The sequence below is a fragment of the Rissa tridactyla genome, chromosome 7 (assembly GCF_028500815.1).
Source record: "Rissa tridactyla isolate bRisTri1 chromosome 7, bRisTri1.patW.cur.20221130, whole genome shotgun sequence".
NCBI classification, from domain to species: Eukaryota; Metazoa; Chordata; class Aves; order Charadriiformes; family Laridae; genus Rissa; species Rissa tridactyla.
Window position 1 is genome coordinate 56,081,037 of NC_071472.1, and position 19,202 is coordinate 56,100,238.

Consider the following 19,202-nt stretch of genomic DNA (forward strand, 5'->3'; position numbering starts at 1 on the left):
GGCTGTGCTTTGCATTGCAGTGATTTCCACAAATTCAGCAGCAACGCTTCTCTGTTGATGTCCCCTGCCCTGGGTTTCCCCTGTGCTCAACTTTGCACCCCTCACCTTGCCCTGTGCAGAACTACAGCGCTGCAGAGATGGGGAAAACGCTCACCAGAGCAGCTGAGACAGGCAGGAAAAGTGACCACCTCTCTGCGAAAGCCTCCAGCCACCTTAGTACTGCCTGCTCTTCACACCAGCGAGCTTGCGGTGACCAGGTCCCCTTCACAGGCCTCCTCCCCAGGTAGGGATTACTTGCACAAGTACAGCCCTTTACATGCAGACGTACACGTGCACTCAGTATCTTGTTTCAAGCCAAGGTGGCTTCTCTAAAGCACAGAGTCTGCAGCTTATCCTTGCAAACACACTGTGCAGGAATCCATTTTTCCCCCTCCCTCCTGAAGAAGCAGATGTGGGATGTAGTCCATCCAGCCAGGCAAACTCCCTTACAGAGTGCTAATATTCAGTGCAACCAAGGAGGGACTACGCCTGCTCCCTGTGTCCAAGGCACCAGTTCCTTTGACCCTCTTACCTCTGGCTAGAAATTACCACTGTTTTCCCCACACCAGACCAATCACCTGAAGCATCTCTCTGGTCTTTTACTGCTGCTAAATGGAGCTCGTGAGTGATGCCAGGACACCTGCCTTTGGGGATTTTGTTTTGGAAAGGAATGGATAAATACTGGGATGGGAACATCCCAAGAGGGTCCGAAGGAAGGGTGATGCCAGGGCCTGGCTGCCCCGGACAGGACTGGGGCTCCAGGGCTGCGGCACAGCCTCCCAGAGTTTACGCTCGCCACCACTGCACCCCCACCCAACCCACACCTCCCTCACCCTCCGCTCCGATAACTACCGGTGAGAAGCACTGTCGTCTTAGCTTCTGCGCTGCTTCAAGCACTTGAGCTCAACACAGCAAAAATCAAACCAGATTATAGGTGCTTTCTACCTTTTTTTTTTCTCTCCTTACAGAAAGGCCATAATTCACAGCTCAAGCGACTGCTGCCACGTGTCTGCAGACTGGCAGGGCTGTTACTATATTATTATTTGGTTCTCCTGCAGGAAGTGGGATAATTGTACTATTTCTTTATCAGAGAGAAACACCTATCTCTGGGCCAAGTGTTTCTTAAAGATAACATTGTACAATCCTCTTGATTTCATCACGCCAATGTATTTGCAACTGCTGATAAAAATGAACAGACCAAGAACCTTAATGAAATCCTTTAATGAAAAGCTGTCAGCAAATTAGACTCCTGGGTCCATCCAAGCGTGCAATAATTGTTCTGCCTTAAAAAACAAGATGTCCCATTTGCTAACATGTCAGAGGTATTGCTCAAGAGGGGAGGTGGGAGGTGAATCGATGCCACAGAAAACAAAAATTGATCAAAAAAATCATAAAGGACAGCGAAGTCTATAGAGTCCAAGCCCAATCCCACGAATGCACTGCTGCCACTGCTGTGACAGAAACCCCGAGGAATGGAGAATGGAGCCTTTGCTGTCTGGGGGAACACCAGGATGGGAAGGAAGAGCCAGAGCTGGTTTCTAAAGAAAGATATTTCTGAAAACACACTGTCTACATACATACATATATAATGCAGAATTTTGTCCCCTAAAAGAAGCCAGATTCACTAATCTGAAAATAAATATGTTTCAGCAAGTCAGAGATACACTTTAAAGAGAAGCATGGGAAAGAAAATTGGGAACTAAAAGCCAGTAGTGAAGACAGCGCTGGTTTAAACTCAACCGGCTGGAAGAGGAAGTGAAAACAGACAAAATGAAAATAAAAGCCAGAAAAGGGGTATTAGGGGCAGCAATGAATACAAGTCAGAAAGCTGTCCAGGGACAGGGCATCACAACAGGCCACTGGCAGGAGCACTGGCCGCAGCTGGGCAGAAAGCACAACATCAAGGCTCAGCACCATGGTCTGGGGTCACCCACACGAGACCCTAAAATTGGATGCAGGAGCTCAGGCACCTGCCAGGTCCCTGGGGTTTCATTTGAGAAGTGGCTAGAAGCATAAAAGGGGGCTGGGACCAGTGGGACAAAGGCAGCCACATTCCAGCCCCACTGCAACTGCAGCTTTGGGTGTTCTTCTCTTAACCCTGCCATTAGACAAGTTGGAAATGTAACTTTTAAATAGAGGTTAATTAATTCAAGGAAGAGAAATTAGCAATGCCTTTGGGGGATTCTTTGAAGAAATATTTTCCACATATCTTTGATCTTTTCAAGAGAGATCTAGTTTGAGCACGACGGTAAGACCTCTAGAAGAAATAAGTTTGGGTGACTCACGGGGCTGGAGGGGGAAGCTCTGCAGCCCATGCTGTGTAGGAGCTTGGTCCCTGCCACTGCCCTGGTCCCACCTGGCTTTACCTTTGCACACAGCAAGGAAATCGTGACCTTGTAAAGAAAACAAAGCAGCTCCAAGAGACCGAAGGACCATGAGACCTGGATCAGCCCAACACTGAAGCACTGCCTCTCACCGCTCTCGACACCAGTTGCTTCAAAGTAGCTGGCCAAACAAGCAGGAGGTCTATGATAAAGATGTGGAAAGCCCAGGAAAGAAATGACAAATAAGTGCTTTATTTTCCATGACTCTCAGATAAGCCATGGACATTAAGCACAGGAAAATTCCCTTTGTCAGCTCATCCTCCTCCCTGCGTGCTTGGGCCAGCAGCAGAACTGAGGAAGGAGAATGCACTGGGCCGACCCATCCTTTCCACTCCTGCTAAAGCATGCACAGCCCCAGCCCACCACCATGATGCACGGGGTCACCCAGGCAGCAGGGAGCTGTAACGACCTCCCACTGATCCCAGAGGGTGGAGGGACCACATGGGCACTGGGACTGGAAGAAATGGGATGCCAGGGAGTGGGTGGAACATGTGAGAGAAAAAAGACAATTCAGCCAGAAGAGACTGGAAGAAGAGAAAGTACAAAGCAATTAACTGTGCTGGCAGGTCTGGGGAAGAAGCCTAGGAAAAAAAAAAAAGACATCTTTTATTCTTCTTCTAGCCACTCTTCAAGTGAGACTTTTCCTGTCTACCTAAAAAGGTTGGTGTGGGATGGCAGAATAAAGAAAGAAAAACAGCGTTGCTTTTTCAAATGCCACTTTCCAGCAAGCAGGACCTCTACCCTTTCACAGCTAGAAGTCCTGCCATTTTAGGTGGGACAAGCTCTGTCAAACACAGTGACAAGACGCCCACATTCAGAGCGCCTTGCCCTGGTTCATACAAGCACTGGAGCATCATCCACGCAGCAAAGCAGAAGCTGCTTTTTAGCAGCCCTGTGGAAAAGCCTTTCCTCTCACCATGCTGCCAGCACCAAGCAGGAGACAGGAACACCACATCAACAGAGGCCATGTGGGCCAGCAACATAAACTCTGGGGCCCGTGCCTTAGTTCTGCAGAGTTATGTACCCTTAATAGCTTCAGCTTTATCACTTCTGTGCCATCATTAAAGGCAAAGCCTTTCCCTTCTTACTGCAAAGCACTGATGGGGAGCAAAGGCAGCAGAAATCCCACCAGCACAGTGGGCACTCCTACCAGAGAAGGCAGCACTGGAAGGACCTTCCAGGCTATGGTCCATGAACAATCAAAGGAGGGGAACAAGCAGGGACTTTTGAAAGTTATAGATCTGGTTAATTAAGTACACAGTAACACCGTCAGCAGAGCAGAATGGGCTACTTCTCTTGCAGAGTTAATACTGCAGATCCAGACTTGTCAGCAGTGGCTGCAAGACACCAGCAGCTGCCAACTCTTCATCCCAATTAGCTAATTGGTGGCTCTGCTTGGTTGCTCAGGAGCTGCCTCTGTGTAAGACAACAAGCCCTGGCTCTGCTGCAGCCCTGCTAGCCCAGAAGCCGTTGTCTTCCTAAATAACAAACCCAAGAAAGCTCACTCAGAAGACAGGCGTTTGGGGTACCAGACCTGAGGACGGGATAGCACAACTCCCTGCCTACTCGCAGCACTGCATGAAGCCTCCCACAGCGTCACAGGCTCAGCTTCGGCTCTTGGCCATCCGATCCCTCAATACAAGCTTTCCTCCCAGCCTGTGAACAAGTATGAAATCAGCATTAAAAATCTCAGCAGCATCTCTAACTGAGCACATGGTTCTTCCATAATTCAGCAGAAAACAACAGAAAATTCACCTCTGCCACATCCAGTCTCCTCATATAGCACATCTCTCTATTATTTCTCCAGATCAGTCAAGGATACAGGACTGCTGACAGCAAGGCAGCGAGATGCCGCTCCTGTTATCACTGAGGAGGGAAAGCAGATTCAGTCCTAGATGACTATCGGCATAACTCAGGAAATTGATATGCAGCTGTGCCATCCATCTCGGCTCCTGATAGACGGCGTCTGCACATGTGATAAAGCCCAAATGCTCGTGAACTTCATCTTAATTTTTGCACAGATTAACTCAAATCAGGCAGTGGCTGCGAGCCAGAGCAATGGATGTCCTGCCACCCAAAAGGCAGTGACTGATGATGCTGGACACCCAATCCAAGGAGCAAATCCAAAAGGGCTTTAAGCAGGAGAGAGACATGGACTCTAGTAGGAATGTGCAGCTTGCCCAGGACAAGATGTGTCAGAGTTATTTGCAGGGAGATGGGGCAGTGCCGTGACCAATGAGCCGGATCTTGTCAGAGTGACCTACCAACCTCCCTGCTTACTGAGGGTCTGCGTATCAAAATGTTCAACCAAAAATACAACAGCAGCTAGGTTATTTTATCCCCCATAGGGCCAAAAACCTCATCAGGGAGTCCCCTGTAACTCTTGGAAATCCTGGCCCTACCTCCTGGCTCTGCTTAGTCTTTCCTGCCCACATGCAAGGCTCTGCTAATTACTTACAGCAAACACACCAAGCAAATACATGTAACAACATCAAATCTGCTCTCCATTTCTCTTCCAAGTTCCCTGCGTATCTCAGTTAGCTGTGTAGCTCATATTTGGACAGCCTGTGTCTCTCACAGCCTTGACTACAGCAACCCTGCAACAACCGCTTAGCAGCAACTGGCAGGTCATACACAGGACGCTGGAGTCTGGCTGCACGCTCGTCTTGCTGTCACACACCTGACACTTCTCATTCATTAGTCAGCGGTCAGCCTCAAACTTTATTCTATAAGAAATTGTGCATCTTCCTAGTCCTTCTGCTATTCCATACAGGATAGAGATACTGTCCCTATAAGCTGGAAAGACGAAGCACGGTTCTCAAGAGCACCGCTGCGATGGCAAGCGCCCACCTCTGAACAGACAGCTCTTGCCTGGGCTCCCTCCCCCCTCTTACCTCAGCGATTCCCCATGAATATGAATGATGCTTTCCAATGCGCACGGCTTTGTTAAGCATCTGGGCTGCACTGGAGCAGGGCTGTAAATAGTTATATCGAAGTGACCATTAAAACATAGCCCTGCATAACGGACTGCTGCGGGAGCAGTGAGATGAAGGGCTCTGCATCTGCATTTCAAACTACACGCATTTCCTACCGCAAGGCAGTAGCTATTGCTCCCCAAGTTGCAGATGCCGTGGAAGAGGACAGTATTTTGAATTTGCTTGCAGATGGGAATGTGCCAGTCACACTCGACTGCAGTTACTTTGAAGCAGATTTCGGACAAGCCCCACTCCTGTCACAGTCAAAGTACTGCAGGATGGCAGAGCTGGCACACAAGTCACGTCCGCTTCCAAGAACTGGCTCCTCTCCCTCCCCGTCTCCCTTATTAAAGCATTCATCTGCTGGCAAAGAAGCTGCAAGCTCTGCAGTGCACCTTCTGCAGATATCTTCTGCCGGCGGAGGACACTATGACCCATCTCACAGCTAATGTGACCTGCAAAACTTCCCAGAGGACAATGGCTGGCTTGCTCACACACAGCACCCATCCTGTCAGGTTCCCACTTTTCAGGAGGGAAACACTAAGCCACACAGATGTGAAGCTCCAGGTCACTTGGACCCACACCGGCAAAAGTCTAAAATCCAGTGATTTGGGTCCCTTATGACAAAGGGTGGGACCACGGTGGGATTTAAACATTATGTCTAGGAGTACCACAGTGCCCAAGAGCACACGCTGGCACATTGATGCTGGCAGAGCCACGTTCAGCAACATGCTCCCCATTGACTGGGTGAGGAAGAGTCGGATGGGCTCCTGAGCCCCCAACTGCTGTCTGTCCCGCTTCAGTGTCAGGACACAGCAGCAGAGGTGAATTCTCTGGGTAAGCATCACTGTACTGCCAGCCCTAAAGGACAGAGAGCCTGAAAATGCCCACAGAAAGGGCCTGTCCCTCACCAGAACAAGGCTCATGGTCACAAGATGAACCAGAGGCTTCTTCTGGGCTCGTCTCCCACAGTAACAGGGCAGGAGACACAGCCCTCCCTGCAGGAAAAGGCCAGCAGGTCCACACCACCACCACTCCTCTCTCCAGCATTCCACCTCCTCTCTGGTGAGTGAGACTGTGGAGTTGTGGCACCCACAGACACCTCCCAGCCCTCCCTCTGCCCTGCCCCGTTCCCTAAGAGCAGAAACACAAGGCAAGCATGACTGGGAAAAAAAACCCTAGTCCAGAGAAAAGTGGCAGGACATGGAAACCTTGCTTTTGCTCCACAAATAGCAGATAAAAGTCTCAGGAAGAAGCATAGTCTGGGCTTGGGGGACAGCTGAGGTGTGACTGGGCTTTTTCCCCAAACCAGCTGGCAGCCCCACAGACAATGCTCCCTCTCCAGTACTCCAGACAGCCCATTCCCTACTTAAAATTCTTCCCCAGCCAGCAGGATTTTACAAAACATTTTGGCTTCGAGCAATACCCATTTACACCACCTCCATCATGCTTGGCTTTCAGAGAAAGCCCAGCTGAACCCCCAGTTCGATCTGCATGCCCCTTCTCACAGGCACTGCCGCAGGCTCAGCATCTTCAGTGCGACACCAGGCAGCGTGGTCCGAGCAGCCCCTCTCTCCGCTCCCTGTGACAGCGCATCACAGCACGCATGCTGGTGGGAAAGAAGTGTCGTAACAGGAACCTGCAGATGGCTTCCTCCTTGTCCTTCCCTGGGACAGCAGAAGGGGACAGGTTTCCCCACCCAGCACAACACAGGGAATTGTAACCAGCAGCCGCTTCCGTCAATACACTTGACCACTAACAGCATGTTACACCTCTGATGTAGGTCTGTGCCGAGGTCCGGTACCGAGAGAGCAGCCACAAGATAGACAAGCAAGAACAACCACAACCACCCTGATACACTCCTTTGAAGGAGAGAGGGGTCACAGCCCCCAGTCACTGCTGTTACAAACCCGTATAAATGCTCTAAAGACAAAGGAAAATCCTGCCAGGGGTAGGAAACACCAGTGCATTTAAGCTCTTTATAAAATTAAATCATGCCTTCAATAATGGCAAAATACAATAGGAGATACATAATCTCCAGAAGCTTAAATCCATAAAATACCATCAGCAGAGCTCCTGTGACTGAAACTCCTGAAGGGCACGTACAGCAGGGACACGAGAGCAAAGCCATTTGGTCACAGCCCTTTCTCTGAACAGCTTCACAGGCCTTCTGCGTGCTACCACTACACCACAGGGGTCCCAGCCCCATAACAGGACTATCCCTGGCGGGGGAGGGCTGAAGGAGCCAATTTCAGGATTGGGCTACACCCAGCAGAGGTCTGGGGGATGGATGCAAAGGTGTTCAGCCATTCCAAGCTAATGAAATCTCTGGTTTCAGAGATATTCCCCTCCCCCCCTTAGAAAAAGCAGTGCTTTCAGATCTACTGCTCCCAAAGACTGAAGACTCCCATTACCAGTTAAGACAGCCTTACCTTGACACCACGATTACAGGGGAGGACATGCCTACCTCAGAATCTGATATGGAGACCCGGTTAGACTCTATTGTTGGTCTCCTCATTATACGTGGTGATGGCCCTGTGGCATAAGGGCCATAACCTGGAGTGTTGCTAGAAGCCAAATAACCTCCTGATGATCTTTCCTGAAGAGACAACTTCCTACTTGATAGGACAGGTCTAGTGAGAGGTCTCTTGGGAACGTGCCTGCAGTGAGCATCTTCTGGCCGTTGGGAAGGCAGGAGTTCATTCATTCTCATGCCACTGTTGACTCCATTTCTTTGGATGTCTTTTATGTTATCAGAAAAGACTGTGTCATTTTCTTCAGTGTTGCCTTCACCGTTTTGGTCACTTCTGTCTGGGCCAACAGCCACGTCTATGGCTGCTACCCGCTCTGCCAGTTCAGTCTGTGTGTCTTTGCAGCACATGTCTATGCCTCCATCCATGGCATTTGTTGGAGAGTCCCCCATTGCTGTGTCCAGCTGGTATGGTCTCTGGTGGCACTGTGGAGAGCTGCGATGCTAACACTCACAGACAGCATGTGGCATGAAGGAACATCATCATGAAATACCTAAAAGGAAACACAAACAGAGATGAACTGAATGTTCACTCAACACAAATATAACCAAGACACCCATCTCTGGCTTCTTCCAACGTAAAAGCAAGTGAAGGCAGAACACTGACAGGCTGTAAACAAGTTGCAAACACTCAGAAGGAAAGGCAAACCCAGGCATTGAGCTAGCTATGAAAGCAATGAAGATTATCTGATGTGCAACAAGCGACACAACTGAAGAGAACTTCTCCTTCTGTAGATAGGCTGACAGTCAACCAGAGCTTACAATAAAGGGAGAAGTACAGTTTCTTAACAAGTCACGGGTCAAACTTTCAGCCTCTTGGATTCTTACTTATAGCATACAACAGCTTCTGGTATGTATCCAAACCCAACGTGCGTAACAGCAAATCCACAGCCATTTAGGGCTCCACAGTAGTCTCTGTTGCCCTGTAAGGCCCTAGAGAGTGTCAAATAATGGCCTGGAAGCCTTGGCTAGTGACTTTCACACACTCCATTTGCAACATAGTCAACAGCAAAGGCAGAATTTAAAAGCAAGACTGGTTCCAGGGTCACCCCTGGCCCCCCACAGTTGCAGCCTGTGTGCAACCACGCATTAACCTTGCTGCCCACCATGTATAAAAGCTATATTGAGTTGCAAATCAACAACGCTTAATGATTACCACCAGCATGTGGGAATCAGCTTTTCCTTTGGAAAAGACCTACAGAACACAAAAATGCAATACAAAGCTAGAACTGCTGAATAAAATTGCTGTTTCCTGGATGCTAATTTCAGTCTCAATTTAAAACAGATTTCAGTCTTCCCAGTGCAGCCCAGAGCAGGAAATGATCCTCTGCAGCACATGGCTGTCATCTCTTAATCACCTCTGAAGATGTGGTGCTGCAGGATGCATCATCTCATCCCTCTGCCCAGATTCTGGGGACAGTGGGGGACAACTTAGTTTTAATCACAGCATCCTGGACTGCATCCAGTAAGTTTCAGTGTAGGTTTAACTCTGAGCTATTGCAACCTTTGGTTCCCTGCATGCAAAGCAGGTTCTGTAAAAATCCCTGCAAGCCAGGGATCCACTTGCGTCACCCTGTTTCCACCTGGTTTCATTTAATTTCTACGACAAAGGGTGGGGGTGAACCCCATTCAGCATCTGTCTGGGAACACACACGACACCCTCCTTGAGGAGCACAGAGCAATGCTTGAGCCTGGCTCAAAGCTGCCCAATGACACCCAGTTAAACCCAGTATAGCTGAACTCTGCTGCAGAGATGGCCTCCTGAGTCCCCTGCAGAAGCACAGCAGCCAAGCTCAAGCAGCCTTTTATATCAATAAGGGTAAGCTAGAGAAAGATCTGGACGGGAAGCTTCACCTGAGGTCGCATGCCAGTCCCAGGGTATACATGCTGGGCACAGAGTGTCACAGAAAGGAAACATCCAGATCCACCAGGATCCTCCCCACTGCCCACTGTTCATCTCCTTCCCCTCCTTCTCCACCCAGGTATAATCTTCCCCCCTTCTCCTGCCTTTTCTGCAGGCTTGTTTGAAACAGATTGACAGAAGTGTCACTCACTCAAAACAGTAATGAAATGGTGAGATCAGCTTTAAAAGCTTCTATTAAAACTATATTTAAACCCTTCAATCCCAAAGCACAAATCCCTTGCGGAGCCAGGCTGCAGGCACGGGGGGGTGGCTCGCAGCAGGAAGGGAAGGGGTGCAGGGTTTGGTAGTGCACACACCGCACATGGTCCCACAAACCCCCAGGCGAAGCAGCATGAGCCTCCCTGCTCTGCTAGACCTCCCTGCTCCCCCAGCCCCAAGCTTCAAGGTAGAAAGCCAGCTGCAGCCCTGCGCGGGCTCAGCAATGAGCCTGTCCGATACGGAGTCGTGGGAAGGCCACAGAGGGCTGGCTGGCTGCAAAATGCTCATGTGAGGTTTGCGCTTGAGAAGTTTGAGCTGACCTAGGAGCATGGGGTCAGGGCAACCGCAAGCCTGCGGCCACCCTGCTATCTCTGAAAGGGCTTTCCTTGCACTCCAGAGCCTGCAGAGCAGCACAATTCCCAACAGGACACTCGCAAGGACTCCTCATGGGATGCCTGTATATTTGGCTTTGGGTGAAGGTCAGCACCTCGGCCCCTGGGAAGCACAGATCTGCCTCCAGCCCTGCCTGCAGGCCAGCAGCTTCCCAGGGCTCTCTGCACGGCCGGGAAAGCACCAGTTCACATCTCGGCCATCAGCAGCCACCCTCTGCACCACTGGGGCTGGGCTGGGGCTCTCCAGTCTGCATGTTCCCTTCCATCACAGAAACCGTTTTAAACGAAGGAAAGGAGGGAATAAGAATGCTTTCACCATTTAAGCCAGCTTGCACAAGGGATGGGAGGAAATCTCCGATTCCACCCTGCGTTAAAAGCCTGGCTTTGCTCTTCTGCCTACAGAGAAACAAACACAAGGCCTTTCCTCGCAGCAGCTTTAGCTTCTGGACAGTCACCGTTCACCTCACTCCTAGGGAGCATCAAGAGAAAAATCAACCTGCAACTGAAGACTGCAGCTCCCCCACCTTCTTCCCTCCACCTGCCACAAGGTTTTCCCCACATGCAGAACGGAGGGGAAGAAAGCATCTGCCCGTGTCGCTGTGCAGCTAGCTGCGAAAACCCACAAATCACCCACCTGGATCGAACACTTGGGTGTCTCTCACACATCCCCACTGCTCAGCCAACGGGAAAAAAAAAAAAGCCAGAAGCAGTAGGAACAGCAGTCAGGTCCCAGCAAACAGCAATGGTCATGTTAGCCACCTGCACAGCTCTTCACTGCCCAGACCAGCCACCCAGGGGGGTGTCTCGCCCTCAAAAGCGGCAGCACACTTGCACAGCTCTAACCCACAGCTCAGGCTGCAAAATACGTCTTCAGCTAATTGACAACTTAAATAGATAGACTTAAGATAAACACCATAAATCGGTTCATCCAATCAAAACAGACCCATACAGCATCACAACAAATACTGTGCTAAAAAATCCAGCAAGACTTAAAATAATTGTCCATCTGTAGAGGTGGGGTTTGTTTCAGGTTCTGCTGTTTTGAAGGATTCCTTTTTACTGATAAATCTTCCAAAAAGTATATTGGAAAGCAATGCTTTCTGAATAAGCAAATCAGTTATGCACAGACCAGTCTTATTGTGCATAAAACTCAGTACAAAAGGCAATTATTTACTTCTGCGAGGCAAAATCAATGGTGGATTTGCCATTTGTCAGGCTGTAACACAACTGCGTCTTCTTGTGATGGGAAACCCCAGTGAAACAGAGACACCACCACTACCTTCTACAAGCTCCTGCGCAGCTTTGGGCCCAAAGCTCTTCACTCCCATCACCAGCCTGATCCCCCCAACACGAAACACCTGCTGTAGATCAGAGAATCATGCTGCAGATATGAACTAAAGCTGCAAGCAAGCTTATATGAGCAAAATTAATTTACTTACACATACCTTATTTACCATTTTCCCCTGTAGCTATTCCTCTGCTGTAGGCAGACCGCCACTTCAACAGTGTTTTCCACAATACATTTATCAAATGGCTGCACATGTTTCCTAGACAGGCACTGAGCAGAGCAGGGTACAAAATACCCTTTTGAAAAGAATATGATTCTGGAGAAAAATCTCTCTGTATTCTACGTGGGAGTGGGAGATGAGCAAACGCAATAAGTTTTGCTGCTCAATAAAAGTATTTCAAAGCATTGTTTGAAAAATAAAAAACTGCAAATCTAGTTTACTGCTTGGTCCTTCCATTTGGGTAACTAGAAACATTACGATGAGGAAGGACAGGGAGGCTAAAAGGCCCTGGGTCTCAGTAAATCCAGCTTCATTTCCTAATTTTGCTACAGGCTACCCAGAAAAGTGACTTTACAGCTTCATCTGTCACAGTTCCCAGGTTAAGAGGAATGACGCTGCCCTCAGGCCACCTCGTCACACTTCCCCTTTCTGTAGGGAATAAGAATAATTTCTGCAGTAAAATAAGTCACAGTGAATAATAACTATGAGCATTTGCATGGAAAGCATTCAGGCAGCAGTTGGAGGCTTCTTCAAACGCCCATGGATGGGGTCCTCTGTGCCAGCATGAGGACCAGCAAGGACGTCACGCTGAAACCCTGCTTGAAGGGCACATCCATTAGGTGCCTCTTGACCACACAATACCCACAGGCACTCTCACAGAGGTCCCAAAGATCACAGAAGGCTTTAGTCTGCCGCTTTAATAGACACTAGCAGGGTCAGGAATCAGGCCGAGTTTTCTAAGTGTTGCGGGCAGCCACGTACCAGGCCAGGCTGCCTGCAGAGGGGGTGTCACCTCCATCACCAGCATCCTTCAGCTCAGGTCAGACCCCCCACCAGGAGCTGAGTCCTGCCTTGGGGCAGAGCTGGGCTGCACATCCAGCCCTATCTTGTGTTTCCTTCAGATGTTCCCCCAGAGCAGCACAGCCAGGGTGAAGAATCTGCTGACTGCTGTCAACCGGCACCAGAAACTCCCTTTAAGGAGAGAAACAGCAAGTCCTCAGCTGGGCTGCCAAGTCCTGAACAGCTCCTCGAATGACATTTTTGAAATATTAGGTCAGCAAGTCCCTTCCAGAGCCCAAGCTGTCTCCCCACACCAAGCAATACAGCCTAGGACTATTTCCATCCTGGATTCTCTCCTGTGCTCCCTGTTCTGCAGCCAGGTCTGCAGGACTTCCCCGGGTACTCAGCGTTAGTCTGCTACTCTGACATGAAGGGGGTATTTCCACACCCCCACCCTGACCCCATCAACTTTTTAAATACAGGGGAGGCACTTGCCTGAAGTCCAGCCAGCTCACTCCAACACCTTCAGTCTGCAGGAGATAAAGGGGACTTACGTCCACAGCCATGCACCAGAGCAACTTCTGAGCTGCCACAAGCCCTGCAAAGCACAAAGTGGTTTGAAACACATGGCTCTTCGGATCTAAGGAGCCAACCACTTATGGGTCTCATTGCAGTGGCGGGAGACCAGCCAGAGGGTTCATTTTTTCTGCAGCAATTCAATTCAGAGCACGTTGGCCTTCATTTCAGCTCTGCTCACCCCTGGCACACCACGCAGGACGCCTGAAGATGAGGTTCCCTCCTGCCTGTCTCCACTCACACTGCTGCCGCGAGGAATCAGGCCTCGGAGAAGCACACGAGCTTCTTGGCATCTGTAAAAACCACCTTCAGACATACACTGGCTAAAAGGCAGCCCAAACCCAGCTAAGAACAACAAGAAGCTGCAGCCCTATGAAGCCAAAAAGAAAGCAAATCTCTGCAGCCCTTGCAGAGATAATCGAGACAGATGTACACCAGACCGGCCATTTGGACTGCGTTATCACTGGGAAGAGGGTAAATCGCTTTTGGTAACAATTCCCTACCAGAAGAAGAGACATTAACACAACCCAAATAATAAACAAGAATATACTGTTTGTGCTTTATGCATACACACCATACGTTTGCTTTATCCTGCAGCTTACAAGGCTCTTGTTTCAGAGCACAGACAATCATGTCTTGCTGAGAAATCACTCGATCCTGCTATAATCATCCTAGTCTTTTTCCCCTCTTCTCTCCACAGTTCTTGGCGGTGAGCCTGGCTGTTGTGCCACAGCTGAAAATTAGATCATAAAAGCAAGGCACTTTGATTACTTCTGTGAAGCTCCTAGCACAGCTTTAAAAGTAACCGCTGAATGACAAAGAACAGTATTTTTGCACTTCAAGCACTGTGTGAGAAATCTGAAAAGCAGGGTCAGGCCCCTGCTCCTGCCAGATTTCTTGAATGAGAACAAACACGTCCAAGACCACGGTCTGGAAAACGCACCATTTCTACCTCCTCCTCCGTATATGCCTTACCAAGACAGGGTGTTTCCCAAAGGGATTTCGGGGCTAGTTCAGCCCCTGAGCTACAGGCAACGGGCACCCCAAGGACCCATCACCCCATGCCCATCCTGCTCTCCATCTCTTCCCCATGAGGGACCCCAGCTGCAGGCAGGATCCGGGGTTTGGGTCCAATGCAGGACTGATACTTTCATGTCCCTGGGTGTAAGGTGGGGATGCAGATGTGAAACAGAAGGGCTGAGCTCAGCAGCAAGCTCCTGATATTATCATGTAAAAAATAGAAGTTATACACCTTCACACCATGAAGGCCATGTAACTAAGTTTAAGAGCAATTAACAGCATGTCTTAAATATGTTTTGAAACTAGCCAGGATGCTGAACTAAAATCTCCAGTCCACAGCACAAGAGAGAACCACCACCTTGTGCACAGAGTACTGAGCTCAGGAAGTTTTGCAAAAGATTTCCCAACTGCATTATATTCCATCCCTCCATGTTCTAATTATATGATTAAATAAATTTGCATAATCAGATGCAATTACACTAATTGCATATATAAGCAATAATCAACCAAAAATTACTCTGAAGAAAAAGTTTCTACTTAAGGAAATTCCTGTAACAAGAAAACATTGAGGAGTGCCAGATCTATCTAAGTGAGAGCGATGTTAACATTAAACACTCCAGATAATGCCAGCGAAACAGGAGCCCTGCCAGAACAGTATGTGACTGGGGGCAGCTACGTCTGCACATTTTAACCATGGCTTCGGTGGGGACACCGCCAATGAATCAAAGAAGAGTTGTGCTCCTTTGTACTCAAGCCCTAGCTACAAACTACAGTCATACAGGATTTTCCTGGCATGTTTTAGAGGAGAGGTTCAGTCAGACTTGTGGACATCAGACCCTGATGCTGGACTATATTTGCTTCTGCTTTAACCTTTTAAAGCTGTTTATCAGTGTATGAACATTGGAGGTGGTTTTATTTTGCCAGTTACAGCTGGGAAAGCACTCGGCCCACACACCCCACAGGTTTTGCTTGCAACGATGCTACGTGCTTCCATTCCCCGTCTGCAACATCCCAGTAGAGACCATAAACCCAGCACATCCCAACACCCAACTCCACACGTCCACACCATCCCTGCAGACAATCTGAGCTCAGATTATAGCAAATCCCACTTGCCCTTGCAACCAGGGACACAAAAGCCTTGTGGGGGAAGGACCCTGGCCACTGCGCCAGCCTGATGTCAGCCCCTGACACCACAGCAATGAAGGAGGAGAGGATGGAGGAGGCTGGCATGGGCAGAGAGCACAGAGACTGGTCATGCTGCATGGCCATGCAGAGGATGTCCCACTATGTCCCCAGCCATACTAGGTGGTTTGCCCAACCTCCAAGTGACCCTGGGGACAGCAATATGAAGGAATTAGGCTTGTTAATATCCACATAACGTCTGGACAACATCTGAATCACTCAAACAGCCTGATGTCAGGAGAGTGAAAACGCAGGAGACCCCCGTTTCCAAAGCTGCTCCTGTGCATGTTCCCATCAGGCACTTGGCCAACACTGACCTGGACCTCAGAGCCTACACAACCCAACCTCTTCTTCCAAAACCCATCAAGAGGGCAGGAAATACCCCAAAACGCAACTTCCACAGGGAAAGCTGAACCCCATAATCCAGTGGAAAAGCAGGCTTCTGACCACCAGCTATGAGAGTACAGGCTGTTACAGCTTGAGGTTCACAGATGGACATGGGCAACATCAACTCACACAGAGAGGTTCCTTGTAGGGTCACTGCAGAACTTGTGCAGCGGAGAGAGCAGACGCCTAGGGCTGAACTTGAGCAGGGAGGAGGAAGAGGAGGAAGTGTCCCAGTTGCCATCACTTGCTGAGCTGAGAGTCAGCGTGATTCCCAGGAGAGGGGGCAGCAGTGGCAGGGAGCACAGCTTGCTGGTGGTGGCATTTAAACAGCCGGTGAGGGGGTGCTTCAAAAAAAATAACTGAAAATGTCAGGTTACATGAAGTTTGAAAGGCTTAGATTACTTGTAAAATATTAACAAGCAAGGCAGTAGCCAGACCCCACTGATTCATGAGCAAAATAACTATCTCAGAATTAGGGAGTCTTTAATATTTACAGTCTTCATTGCAATAATGACTCTTCAAATGTCTGTACCATGGGGCAGTAAATGGCAGGTTAAAGAAAAACCAATTTTGAGTTGTTCTAAGGGAAAGGGATTCGTCTCAGATGAGCTATCTTCTGCTGCAATTTGTAGTGATACCTCAAAATTGCCACAGAAGGTACAGTAATGAACACACCAAAATGAAGAATTCAAGAGGAGCTGAATGGATATTAGTCTGTAAGGGCAAGGTCTAACCCTCCACAATGGCCAAATCCCCTCCGCTCTCATGGGAGCAGGGCTGAGCACTCAAATCAAACCTGTCTCTAACTGCTGCGATTGCCGCAGTGCCTGGGGTTGACTGTGCTGTGAGATAGGACGCACCACAGCAAAGTGGGCTCAGGGCACTACCGAGCAGCTTACGGAAGGCATCTCTTGTGGCATGGAGAGAAAGAGAAGGGAACAGAAGAGAAATAGAACCAAAGACACAATGCACAGAGGTGAGCACATGCACCAGTTTGCATGAATAGACACAGCACACTGCATCTGCCCTCTGGTTTTAGTGCAAAGTCGGGAAGCCCAGCCTGCAGCAAAGGCTCCAAGAAAGCAGGGGAGCCTGCCAACCAGGCAAGCCAGCACTCACGCACCAGGCTGTGACCTGAAGAACAGAAAACAAGGGTGAGAAACTGCTGATCTTCTGCGATTGCTCCCTGGTGGGGCTACAGGCTCCCTCCTCTACCAGAGCATGACGAGAAGCCTGCAGTAGGTGCTTGCACGTATTAAACCATAGACCAGAAGCAACGAGGACCACACATCACATATGGCTGTGCCCACCTTCCACTGACCTCAAGGAACAGCCTGCCTTCTCTCTTTGCAAGGCAATTTTGCTCGAGGATGGCAGCCTCCCAAGCTGTTTAAAAAAGAGAAACAAATAATTTTTTTTCTCCTTTTTAAATGGAGTTTCGTGTATTTCAGTTTACAGCTATTGCCTCTTGTCTGTTCCTTGGGCACCACTGAGATGAGTCTGACTCCATCTTCTTTACAGTCTTCCCCCCATCAGGCACTTACAGACATGGAGAAGACCTGCTCCATCCTTCCTCCAGCCCCATTCTATACCCGCTGCCAACGTCCACCACACATGCAGGAACCTCACACCTCTGAGGGCTCCTCCTCTGCCCAACTGAATCCAAAAGCTGCAGAGAGGAGGAGCAGAGAGGAAAACATGCCACCTTCCTTTTGCCAGGACAAGTTTACAGAAGTCTTGTGAAAAACAGGTTAGGTGGCATTGCTTTCAGCATCCTGCATCAAACCTACAGAGGTTACAAGTGAACCGAGGGGTTTCCCAACCATGAACACTGCCAGCTCAACCCAGGGCCCGTAACTGTTCTTCTACACAAATTCCCTAGTTTCTGGGATATATTCTGCAGCAAGGCCCCATGAGACTGAACAGCGTCCTGCTTCTTCAGCAGAGCCCACGATACAGAGTAGTAAATAAGTAAATTGAGGAGGGAAGAAGCAAGCCGAATTTGTGCAGACAGGCTGCTTCTTCAGCAGCAGTGTCTCAGCCCACAGCTGCACATCGGCACGCAGCACACAGCCTGTACACTTCCACGCTGTTTCTTTCCTCCTCCCCAGTTTATTTCTTTCATCAGTGTATTTCTCAGGCCTGCCTGCTTCCACCTCTGCACCCATCAGCTCCTTCCATACCAACTGCCACGGTTAACCCTGCTTTGAGGTGCTCACGGATGCTTGGATTTCCTGTTGCTGCACAGTGTGTAAGAATTCAGTGGCAGAAAAGCAAATCGCTGCAGAACAATACTGGTATAGTTTCAGAGCAGCAAAGTGGGATCTGGGAAAGCACATGTATAGATCATCAACACAGCAAAGCAACTCAGCATCAAGATACCTTTTCTAGCCTCAGATCCCACAGCACAGAGCAGCACTGAAGTTAGTTTAAAAAGCATCCACAACAAACTGAACAAGCCACCAGGCAGAACAAGTTCACATTTATACATGTCAGTGTTAGAGGCTTATCTTCCTTCCAGATAAGGAAAAAGCTTTCAGCTGCCTTTGAGAGATCTGGAGGTATTTCAGGGGATATATCGAGTTGCTTAGTTCTGTAAGCCAGCTGCAGTGAAAAGTCTTTCCGGCATTTAAAAAACATTAATTTCCAGCTGTTCCAGGATTGCCAATCTACAATAAAAACATACAGCACAGAACACAGCAAGCTTTTTTCTTCCTAGAGTTTCAAATATGGCTGAGATTTCTATTCAAGGTGATTTAACAAACCGCAAAGAGTTTTAACCAGGAAAACAATCCCAGCGCCCATCTGTAAGTGTCCATGGGCAGGTTTTCATCAGCTCTGCAAATCTGTATATCCCAAGGTAAGAGGCAAAGCAGAGAGTAACTACACAGGGCAAGACAAAAAAAAGCAGTGAATGCCATAAGAAAAGACAAATGGACTTCAAATTCAGAGCTCAAAGTATTTGCTTGTATTTCCACATGGATAACTCCCATCTTCTGATAATCCTCATATCCTTAGAAACCCCAGGACTCAAAGACATGGCCTCAGTTGACCTGCACAAAATCAAAGACAGCAGCAGAGAGCCTCTCTGTACGGAGGGAACAGGCTCCAGGGGATGAGCGTAGATCCTGCGGAGTCAGAACCAGGTAAACCGCCCCTACAATTACCCTTGGCCGTGCACACATCACCCACGCTGCTTAGAAATTTAAAGGTTAGCAGGCTTCCCAATTCCTTTGAAGCCTTAAGCTTTAGCTCTTTAAGCCAAAATGCACTTTCAAAGCACCAAGGTCAGTGACTGGAGATTATC

At 49.0% G+C, this 19,202-nt stretch overlaps 1 protein-coding gene across 3 annotated transcripts in view; it reads right to left on the bottom strand.

Moving 5' to 3' along the window:
• Nucleotides 1-19,202, bottom strand: part of CAMKK1 (calcium/calmodulin dependent protein kinase kinase 1) — a 110,948-nt gene that overhangs the window by 61,511 nt on the left and 30,235 nt on the right. For all 3 annotated transcript variants that reach the window (XR_008467808.1, XM_054209829.1, XM_054209828.1), the window contains exon 2: nt 7,866-8,422. Coding sequence is in view for 2 of the 3 variants with exons in the window: in XM_054209829.1 (XP_054065804.1) it covers nt 7,866-8,321 (456 nt within the window). In the remaining variant the exon portion in view is untranslated. The remainder of the gene's footprint in view (nt 1-7,865; nt 8,423-19,202) is intronic.